Here is a 10631-nt window from a genome sequence, read left to right as displayed (position 1 = left end):
ATGCTCAGGGCCATGTGGGTCCCACGGGTGCCATGTCTCTGCAGGGCATGGTCCTCAAGCTGGGGTTGTGAGCATGGGCTGGATGGGTTAAGGGCACTCTCACTGAGGGGGAAGGGGGGGTGTCTTATTTTTCAATGATTCCTCTATCCAAATTATCAGAGAATTTAGGATTTTGTTTCCCTAAAGCAGAGATTGTAGAAATGGGAGATTTCAGATTTGAAACTTTGAAAAGCCGGATTTGGCAGTTTTGGGTGGGTCCACGAATGACTGTAATTCCAAGAGCTGGTAGGGCAACCAGTGCTGGGCCAGGCAGAGGCCCCGGGCGGGTCTCCAACTTAGCCCCGTCTCATCAGACCACAGTCTCTGGAAATGTGGAGCCCCACTCCTGTCTGTGATAACTGTACGCTCTCAAGAGTCTTAGGGGGTAGGGGTTTTTCCCATGAACCCCGCAGTGCCCAGGAGCCCCTCCCAGGTGGAGCACAAGCTGAGTTACACAGGGGACCTTCCAGTGAAGGTGCTCCCCGATGTTCCCACCGATGCGGCCCTGGCCGCACAGCAAGTGGCAGGCCTGGCATCAGCGGGGCTTCGTCTCAGAAGTGGTTGGGGGCCAGGGTAGTCAGCCCTACAACCAAAGCTCTAGCCACCATCGACCCCCAGACACCCCTACCCTGTGCCTCAGCAAAAACCCCTTGTGAATTCCAGCACTGTTTTATTTGGGCCCAAGATGTCAGGTATGGGGCAATTTCATACTACCCCATTTCCATAGGAACCAAAGCAACGCTGTTATTCCCAGGTGTGAATTAGTAAGATAAATTTAAGAGTAGAATTGGCATTTCCAAATAGTAAGGTAAAAATGCTTTTGTATCAAAGTTGTGATTAAAAAAATATAAAGTTAAACCCACAGGCGCAGAAGGAAATGGCAATCCTGAGAACTGCCCTGAAATGTCAGCCTCGAACTTCATCTAAATCTTTTGAGCAGGTGAACCCTGGGGAGGCCAGTGCCCCTCGGGGGCGGGGGGGTGATGGGGTCAACTGTGAGCCCGCCTGGCTTCCATTTGGGCCAAGCTCTGTAGTTCCTCTGGCCGTATGTCAAGTCCCTGCTGGGGAAGGCAGGAAAAAACATGGGGTACAGTCACTGCAGAGCTGAGACACAGGGGCAGGCCAAGCCCTGCAGCCAGGGCTCTGTGGGAAAGGCTGGCCCCCGCCGGCATTCCCCAGCTTTGTGATGGCTCTCAAGAAGTGGGGGGCCTTCCGCCCATTTGGGCATTGCTGAGGCCACACAGCAGGGTCTGAGGGCCAAGCCTGTGGTCGCTACGGACTGATAATTCTCAGTGTCTGAGCACGAGAGCTGGTCCCAGAGCCTCGGGCCAGTGGCGGGAGGTGGGGAAGGAAGGCTGGGTCAGGTCCCGGGGACAGGCCTCCGGGACCAGCTCTGGCCCTTCTGAGCTGGAGCGCAGTACTCAGCAGAAGCCAGGGTGAGCGGCACACAGAGCGTGGAAGTGGCGTCACTGCAGGCAGGCAGGCACGAGTCCGGGACCGTGGCGGGCCGCTAGGACAGCATGGACTGCTGCACTGCCTTCTGCAGCGACTGCCGCGTCACCAGCAGGCGCACCACCTCCTCCGAGCGCTTGGTGAGCCGCTTCCGGGCTTGGTCGTGCGTGACCATGGTCATGTCCCAGCCATTCACCTGGCCCAAGGAGAAAATACAGCCTACCTCAGTTCTCTGCCGTCTGGGATCTGGAAGCAGGATGGGCTTTGGGGTCCTGGGTCACCCAAGCAGGCTCCCAGGCTGATGTGTCCGGGCTGGGGGTGCCAAGCACCACAGGTGAGGCACACGGGGGGGAGAGTCCGCCCCCTCTGGGAGCAGCACCAGCATGCGCTCCTGACGGTTTCAGGGAGTCTCCCAGCTGCCTCAGGAGGCAAGGGCAGCCCCTAACCCCGAGTGCTTCAGACCCTCGGGCCCAAGCCCTGTTTTCCTCCTTTGGGACATGTGTTACCTGCATGATCTTGTCTCCAATCTGCAGCCCAGCAATTTCAGCAGGGCCTCCTTCAGATACTCGTGTGACATAAATGCCCTGGAAAGAAATAGCCCAGGTCAAGCCCCAGTGTCACTGGGACTGGCACCTTATCCCCAGAGCAAAGCCCAGCATGGCAAACTCCCAGCCATCCAACGGACTCTGCACCAAGTCTGCCCCCCAGTACAGGCTGCGCCAGGACAGAGCTGCCCCACCATGCTCTGGCCCCTGCTGCTGGCCTCTTCCTGTTCCTCCTGGGCTCTGTCTGAGTGAGTCTTCCTAGGGCTGGGAGGTCTACTCCCCACCCCCATCCCTACTTATCATTTCTTAAACCTTCCTAGGACTGTTTGAAAGACACAGGTCTGTTCCTTCCATGAAGGCCCTAGAAACAGAGACCCACACCATCTCAGGGCTTTGTCCCCAGTGGAAAAGTCCCAGGACCCTGGTCCCCCTCACCTTGTCTGTCTTATCTTCTGAGAATGGATTCTGGGAGGGATCCTGGTCAATTCCACCTCCAATACTGAAGCCCAGTATTAAATTCTCACCTTGACGCAGCTTGTGAATTTCAACTCTTTGCTGGCAAAGGAAAAAAGGAGTTGGGGGCAGGTTGGTGTGTGGGCAATGAATCTGGTCTGTCCAGCAGCAGCCTCAGGCTGCTGGGCCAGCTCAGAGCCATGCCAAGGGGGTGGAGCCCAGGGCCCTCTGCAGAATTCCAGCGGGTCACCACCCTGGGAGACTTGCGTTGGGGGGGGGGGGTAGGTTGAGACTCAGTTCTCAGCCACAACAACCCACCTATGCAACCTTCTGTCCTAGCCTCTGTTCCCTTCCTGTTAGTCTCAGGCACCAGCCTTAGTCAACATGTACTCCTGGTCCAAGAGCCAGGACGCTATAGATGGGGGGCCTGTGTCCCAGGGGAGGAGCCACACAGGGCAGAAGGGGTCAGGCCCTGGGGGGAAAAAAAAAATGCAGGTACCTTGCTGAGGCAGCTCACTGCTGAGCCAAACCTGTCAAGGGCAAGATGCTCCAAAAAAAGAGAAGTTCACACTTGCACAGAAAGGAGAGGAAGGGCTGTCCTGGTCCAGGGACAGGCAGAGGCTTGAAGGTACTATGGATATATGTCCATGAGATGAGTGTCCACTACAGGACTGGAACTGGGAGGTGAGGTGAGGCTAGGGCTAGCTCAGGAAGGCTGTGGAGTGCAGGCCCAAGAGGCTGGCCCTGAGGGAGGGGCTTTCTCTGTCAGCCCCAGACCATGCTCTTGTGCAGTGGAGGAGGCAGAAGAGGGTTCTAGAGCTCTCCCACCGTACTCTGGGGCTCTGGTCCCCAAACTGCTAGGCTCCTTTCAAAGCCCTCAGCAGGCACCCTCCAGTCACCAGGGCATAGGGGCTAGACCAGATCACCCCACCCCAAAAGTTGAGTTTACAGGAAGAAAAAAAACCCAAAGTGACTTGATCTGGACCTGAAGAGTTTCAAACCAGGCCTCGAATGACAGGAGTATGAACACCTGACTTTGATTCTGGGCCCACTAGAGCTCTCAAGAGTCCGGAAATAAGGTTGGTCATGGTCAGGTTTGATGCTAGAATGACCATTTGGGCAGTTAGGAGGGGAATGGATGTCTTCCAGCGATGGGATGTGGAGGCCAGGGGACATGACTACTTGGAAAGTGAGATCAACAGATTTGAGGACCGCTTGTGGTGGAGAGGAGTCAAGGGAAGCACCCAGCCAAGTGGCCTGGCTGAACACAAACCTCTCCCAGCTGGGGACACTGAAGAAGCATTTTGGAGTGCCAGGAGCCACCCAGGCAAATGTCCAGAAGGCAAATGGACCTATGGAGCCAGAGTTCAGAGAAGCCAAAATGGCTTTAACATTCTCAAGATATTAACTACATGGGATAAGGCAGGGACCTGGGAGGAAGCCTCCCCTACCCCATCCCCAATCCAAAACACAAGAGAGGCCAAACCCCACCCAGCACGTTCAGACACGTTCCTAGTGTTAACAAGAATTGGGAGGGCACAGTCTTACAGTTCTGAGGAAGGCCCGAGAACCTGCCAGGACAGGAGAGAGAGGAAGCAGGAAGTGTGACCCCTGAAGCCCACTAGACCGAGATCCTTGTGCCCAAAAGTGTGAATTCCTCCAACACCTTTGCACACCTTTGAGCCACCCTCAAGATTAGAAGGCAGTACAGGCCCTTGGGCTGGAAGACAAGGCCCTGTCACTGACTTCCTAGGTGCAATCAGGCAGGTTACTGCCCCTTTCTGTGCCTCCCCTACACCGCCTTTCCTCCCCCACCCCCATTTAAGAAGCAAACCTGGCCCCTTTGAGGCAGCTAGGGATCTAGAAAAGCAAGGTTGGTGCAGTCAGGGTGAAGCATAGGACAGCTGTCTGCAGGTGCAGAAATGTTTCTTAGTAGCCCAGGCCAGAGCTGGTTCTCTTAAGCCCAACCTCACATGCCACTTTAATCAGTGACTTCCCACCCTGTCAGCGCCTGACTCCCCTGCACACCCATCTGAGATACTGCAGCCGGTCCCGTGGCCTCAGGCCTGGGACTTCCATCTGACCCAAAGCCTGCCCAGCAGGCGTTTCTTCTCAGAGATCTGGGTTCTTCCTGTGGGCTTCCTTTAGGGCTGGACGTGAACAGACCTCTCTCTGGAACTCAGTTCCTCCACCTCCGCCTCGGAGTCGGCCTCCACGCCCCACTCAGCTTTGGCACTGGCGTCTGAGTCTAATGTCCCAGTCTCTCTCCTTCCCTTTGCCTACTCTAATAGCACTTGGCACCCAAGACAAGCCAATGGCGAGAGCCAGGGGCCTGAGCTAGCCCCACAGGGCCTGGTCTCCTCAGGCCCCAAGGGCCCGGCGGGGCACCCGGACTTTGTCCCAAGGGCTGGGGAGCCAGGGAAAGTTTGGAGCAGGAGCGAGCCAGTTGCGTGCGCCTTCACTCTGGAGCGGGCGGCGCTGGGTCCGAGCAAGCAAGGCTGGACGGGAGGGATAAGGGCCGGCTTGCTACTCAGGGCCCGGCCACCTCCAGCCCTCCACCCCCCACCCACCCCCGTCTCCCTCTGGGCGGCGGCGGCGTCTCCGGCAGGGGAGGAAGCACTTCCTCATTCCAGAGGCTGCGACTCGCGGCCGTCGGGGCTGGCGCCCGCCCCCCGCCGCTGCCCAGCTGAGGCCTCGGGCCGGGGAAGGGGGCGCTCTCCCGATATTCCCACAGCTGGGGATTTTTCTCCTCAGTCCTTCCCGCCTCTGCCGGCTGGGTGGAGTCCAACGAGCCGGCGGCAGTGCGCGGGGTCTGGTCGCGACTCCGGGTGTTCCGGGGGAACTTGCGCCCCGGCCATCTCTGTCGCCTGGCTGGGGAAGACCGCGGTCCCGCTGGGACAGAGCCGGGACCGGAGCCCTGGCCGCCGGTTTGCAACAGCCCTGGGTTCCACGCTTTGTCAACCTGTTCGGGGTGTCAGTTTTCCTATCTGCAAACTGGGGCTAAGCCAAGACCGAGAGGAGCCCGCGAGCGCACTCACCACCACGGCGGTGACCGGCTGGCCCGGGATGTAGGACATCTCGACCCCAATCTGGAAACCAAGCCCAGCTCAGGGAAGCCCACAGCGAAAATCCCAGCAGCCGCGCCCTCCCTGCTTAACAAAGGCACCCCGACTCGGGCCGCCCCTTCATGAATACTAACAAAGCCCCAGCCAGTCAGCGGTCGGAGCGCCCTTCGGCTTCCGGAAGTCCCTGTGCGAGCGTAGAAAGGCGGGGAGGGGGTGGGCACCGCGTCAGGGGGCGGGAGCGAGGATTTGGCGCATGCGCAGCGTGGGGCCTCCCAGCAACCTCCAGCGCAAGATGGCGCCGGGAGGCTCTTTGCCGCTGGCCGTCTGACGGGACGCCAAGTGTCTGTGTCCGCCGCCGTGTTGCAGGTAACTGGGTGAGCCTGGGCGGGCCGGCCCGAGCCCTCGGCCTCCTCTGCGTCTTTTGAAGGTCCGAGAAGCAGGAGTGGTGTGAGATGTTGGGAGTCCCGGGGGGAGGGGCGGCGCTAACGTAACTCGCCAGGCGCCGCGGGCCGCTGGCAACTCGGTCTTCTCCGCAGCTCCGCGAAAAGGCAGAGGCTGAGCCCGGGCGCGTGCGATGGCCGCTGTGGTGGCCAAGCGGGAAGGGCCGCCGTTCATCAGCGAGGCAGCGGTGCGAGGCAACGCCGCCGTCCTGGATTACTGCCGGACCTCAGTGTCAGCGCTGTCGGGGGCCACGGCCGGCATCCTCGGCCTCAGCGGCCTCTACGGCTTCATCTTCTACCTGCTTGCCTCCATCCTGCTCTCCCTGCTCTTAATTCTCAAAGCGGGAAGGAGGTGGAACAAATACTTTAAGTCACGAAGACCGCTCTTCACAGGAGGCCTCATCGGAGGCCTCTTCACCTACGTCCTGTTCTGGACGTTCCTCTATGGCATGGTGCACGTCTACTGAATGGGGGCAGGGATGACTTTTTTGAAAAAACAGATGGGGAGGACTGTCGCCAGAAATTAACACCGTGTAAACTTAGTTTTTAAATTGCTGAATTCGCTGCTTGTTCTGTAACGTTATAATTTATATCTGAAGACGAAGAGCCTGTAATATTCTTCAGATTAAATGAAGCGTGAGACACTTCGTGGAGTATTTTCGTACCTTCGCTCATACCCCATGTCTGCCGTGGTGCAAGACGCCAAATTTTGACTCCTAGAGAGCTGGGGCTGGGTCTTGGCCTTCTGTAATTTCCTTGCATTTACACGGAGGCCATCCAGAGAGGACCCAAGTAAAGAGAACTTACTGTTAACATCCTAAGAACTAGTAACAGTTAACATTAAGCGTTTCCTATATGCCAGGCATTGTGCCTTGTACCTTTTACACCCGTTACCTCATTTAATTCGAGCAGTATCCTCATGGGGTCGATATAATTATTATCCCTCATTGATGAGTCTGAGGCTCAGGTTAAATATACCTGTGCCCTAAGAGGCCCAGCTAGAAAGAGAGCCAAGTTTGAAATACAGGTCTTTAATAGCTCTTTCAGATGCCAGCCGCCCCTCTCAGTAACCACCGCTTTCAGGTGTGAACTTCAGTTCCATTTCCTCTAGTTACAGCTAGCTGTCATTTCTGTTTTAAATACGTTCAAGCTTTTTACTAGAATATGTCTAATGGAGATTAAATAGAAGACATTTAAGCTAAACTTTGGGCTTGTTGAGAGTGTAGTGTAATGCTTCTGTCTATGTGCTAACCCATGATCCCTGCTTGTCAGAGGGTATCTTAGAATAAAGTACATACATTTGAGAAATACATACTGCATTAGAGTCATAGTAGTGAACATGTTGCTCATGGAATTTGTAGTCTAACTGGGAAGACCAGTATTACCTATTACCTAGTCAGTTAGGTGTCTGACTGGATTTCGGCTCAGGTCATGATCTTGGGGTGGGCGGGGGGGGGGGGGGCAGGCTTGGGATGGAGCCTGCCTCAGGCTAGGAGCTCAGCAGGGAGTCTACTTCTCTCCCTCTCTCTGCCCCCCTCCCTAGCGCGCGTGCTCATGATCTCTCGCTCAAAATAAATCTTTAAAAAAAAAAAGTCTTCTTTGAGGAAATTACATTTGAGACCTCAAAGTTGAATAACAAGTATGAAGAAGGGGCTACTTTCAAGAAAGCACATGTGTGAGGACCACTGGGTAGGAAGGAGTTTGGCCTGTATATGGAGAGTTGGAGAAGAGGCCAGGACCAGTAGTTGGACCAGATCATGGAAGGCTATAGTGGAGATTTTGGCCTTAATCCTTAGAGCAATTGGGGGAAGCCTTTTGGAAGTTTTAGCCAGAAGTGATGTGATCACATTTGGATTTTTTCAAAAGAATGTTTCAGATCAGAAGAGGATCTGAGCTTGAATCCAAGTCCCCTTTTACAGACAGTATGTGGCCCATGGCCAATAACAGAGGTGAATCTGGGACTCAGACCTCCTGAAGGCTTTGGGGTTCTGGACCACATGCTTGCACACAAAGGGAAGAAACAGGTAAGGCCACAGTTTTGCCTCCCTCACCCAGTGACCTCCAAACCCTTTCTCAGGACACCACTGAAGAGGCTCACAAGCATGGTTTGCATACTCATCCTTCTCAACCTCCCTGTCCTCTCAGGGCTTTTCTCTCCATGGAAAGGGAAAGTTCATTCCTGATGTGGAGTAAAGAGGCAGTCCTACTGGATGGGGGGGTAGTGCGGAATAAGTGAGCTGATTTACTTAACCATTTCTCTTATCACTAGGCAGTAAGGTTGTTTGAAATGTTCACTATTTTAAAAAATATTGCAGAGACTTTATATCATTTTGAGGGAACTTAATAAACTCCTAAAACAAGGTAAAAACTTGATTCCAAATGCTTTCCAGAGTTTTATCTGATAACACTCATTGAATGAAAAAGTACCAGTTTTATGGTGCCTTCCTAGCCTTTTAATGTTTGCTCATTTAGAGTTTCCTTACTTCCATTTGAATTTCTTTGCAAGATAATAGGGAACATAATCTACTGCTCACTGATTGTTCCTGTGTCTGCCTCTTTTGGTCTCACTTTCTCCTTACATTTTCCTCTAAAACACAGGGTGACCAAGAAGATATGAAGGGGGGAAAAGAATTAAGATACATTTAAAGTTAAAACCTTTTATTGTTTTATAACCAAATAAAAATATCAGAATACGTTTATAGGGCAGGTCCCAGACAATGGCTGCCATCTTTCCTCCTTTAATTCTGTGCACTGGCCTAAGGGAAAACAAACAGCCAGGAGAAAGGTGTGCCTTTTGAAGAGACAGTACTCTAGGGTCCACTGGAGAGTATGCTCTGAGGAAAGTTGCATCACTTAGGCGGGTGGATTGTAATCAAGTGGAGCCCTTTTTCAGACATGCAAGATGCCATTCCAAGTGGGGTGATTTAGGGACTCTGCAGAGCACTGTAGTCCTTAGCTGGGGTGCTCAGATACCTGAAGGAAGTCCTGTTCCCCCTTTACAGCACTGAGAAGAACTGATGAGGTGGTGGGGGCAAGAAGGCAGCCATGACTGGTCAGCCCTGGTGAGGACACTTCGCTCTCTCATGGCTGGTCCCCTGGATAGTAGCACCCAGTTTACAGATCCCATTGGCCAGCATCATGGCACTCCCAAGGCATGGACTTAATCATGAGGAAAATACCAGGTGGATGGCTTTAGGCAGGGCCTGAGGGTAGGCATAGATGGTTCAGGTGATCCTGTAAGGTCAGCATGGAAAGGAGCTCTGGAGAGGCTGATATGCTCATCTTCCTGAGGAGGCAACTGGTGCCCTGAAGGGAAGGAGCCTTCCCAAGTGGGGCTCGGGTTCCCACTTCACTTCCCATTTCAAAGCCAGTTTCTGTAAGATTCAGGAGCCTCCCACTCATGCACCGAGATTATGCACACACACACACAAAAGAGGGGGGCTGTGCAACAGCAAGGAACCTGGCAGTGTGCAACACCATCCAGAAGCTGGACTGGGGTCACTGGCTTTTCTGAGCCGGGACCCAGGATGTGTAGGGGAAGCCACCTGGAAAGCTTGGCTGGACTGGAAGCTGAGTCCTCTGTGACACTGAAGCTGAATGGCAACCCTTAAAATTAAAGTCAGTGGATGGAAGGAAAGCCTCATAAAATCAGATTCAGTCACACTGTCTCCATCCAGTTCCTCAGTTACTCCTTCTCATGTCAAGGTGTTCATTTTACACGTGTGCTTCCCTTACCTGGAATGCTTCCCCATGGCCTAGTTAGACCGCTTTCAGGTTTGAGCTTACATGTCACTTCCTTGGGGAAACCTCTGGCTACCCCTTACTGAAAATGCAGTTTGTGGTCATAGGTGTGACCACTAAGGTTCACCTCCTCCGAGACTGCACACACTTGGACAGGGACAGTTTCTGTGTTTCTCACAGCTGTGTCCCCATATCTAGTCCAGCACCGGACAATACGTACCCAATAAATATTTACCGATTGAATGAGTACTGTAGGGAGCCATTCTGATCCCAGGGTAAGACCAATAGTATAACTTTCCCCAATTTACGTGGCCGCTGCCAAGCAATTCCAAAAACGGGTTCACACAAACCAGACTGACTCCTAAGCAGCCAAGGCGCCTGCCCTTTTTACTTCCTCCCGAACATGAAAGTACCACGCTAGATTATCAAACCCTAGGGTTTGCCTTAGTGAGGAAGTGAACACCATAGTGGATCACCCGGATTTTTCACTTTCCATTCAGAGAGCAAGTGGGCTTGTTGACAGGTTACTTGACAAGGAGCAAGCTTCCTGTTTGGGGGACCATGCTTCTTGGCCCCAGGGGCACAGCCTTCTTGCTTGCCCTCTGACCCTCTCTAAAGGCTCCAGTGGAAGGATGCTTCCCGCCTCCTGTGTGTGCAGAGAACCAAACCCTTCTGACTTGGCGGAGGCCCAGAGAGCGCACTTCCAAAGAGGATGCTCCCTAGCGTCCGGGTAGGTGTGCGGACAAAGCACCGGGCTTGCTGGGCCAGGGGCAGCACCCGGGCCTTTGCTACTGAGCAATCAGACAGCAGTGAGTGATGAGTTCTAGGTCTCTCCTCTTGGCTTTACACAGGGACTCCTCAGACGCTGGGAGAGGGAGAAGTGAGCTAGCCGACTC

General features: G+C 54.2%; 2 protein-coding genes across 2 annotated transcripts; one reads left to right on the top strand and one right to left on the bottom strand.

Annotated features, from left to right (window-relative positions):
* Window positions 1–689: 689 nt before the first annotated feature.
* Window positions 690–5733, bottom strand: TAX1BP3 (Tax1 binding protein 3). The gene is made up of 4 exons (XM_035027511.1): window positions 5528–5733; window positions 2472–2591; window positions 1998–2075; window positions 690–1687 (listed from the first exon to the last, which is right to left on the bottom strand). Exons 1-4 carry the CDS (start codon window positions 5564–5566, stop codon window positions 1550–1552), a joined length of 375 nt encoding a protein of 124 aa, XP_034883402.1. The 5' UTR covers window positions 5567–5733; the 3' UTR covers window positions 690–1549.
* Window positions 5734–5775: 42 nt separating this feature from the next.
* EMC6 (ER membrane protein complex subunit 6) lies at window positions 5776–7304 on the top strand. Its single transcript, XM_035027504.1, has 2 exons — window positions 5776–5920; window positions 6091–7304. The coding sequence occupies exon 2, from the start codon at window positions 6129–6131 to the stop codon at window positions 6459–6461; it is 333 nt and encodes a 110-aa protein (XP_034883395.1). The 5' UTR covers window positions 5776–5920; window positions 6091–6128; the 3' UTR covers window positions 6462–7304.
* Window positions 7305–10631: the final 3327 nt, after the last annotated feature.

The sequence above is a fragment of the Mirounga leonina genome, unplaced genomic scaffold (assembly GCF_011800145.1).
Source record: "Mirounga leonina isolate KUSES-001 unplaced genomic scaffold, KU_Mleo_1.0 Mir_200, whole genome shotgun sequence".
In the NCBI taxonomy this organism is placed as follows: domain Eukaryota; kingdom Metazoa; phylum Chordata; class Mammalia; order Carnivora; family Phocidae; genus Mirounga; species Mirounga leonina.
Note: the sequence above shows the minus strand (reverse complement) of the source record. Positions and strands in the feature narration are given on the sequence as shown.

What these genes read in the sequence shown, in the direction of transcription:
- EMC6 (XM_035027504.1), top strand. Translation starts at nt 6,129, where the DNA reads ATGGCCGCTGTGGTGGCCAAGCGGGAAGGGCCGCCGTTCATCAGCGAG.
- TAX1BP3 (XM_035027511.1), bottom strand. Translation starts at nt 5,566, where the DNA reads ATGTCCTACATCCCGGGCCAGCCGGTCACCGCCGTGGTG. An exon ending in AGCCGGTCACCGCCGTGGTG is followed by an intron (nt 2,592 to 5,527) that starts GTGAGTGCGCTC and finishes TTCCTTTGCCAG; the next exon opens with CAAAGAGTTGAAATTCACAA. An exon ending in CAGAAGATAAGACAGACAAG is followed by an intron (nt 2,076 to 2,471) that starts GTGAGGGGGACC and finishes ATTTCTTTCCAG; the next exon opens with GGCATTTATGTCACACGAGT.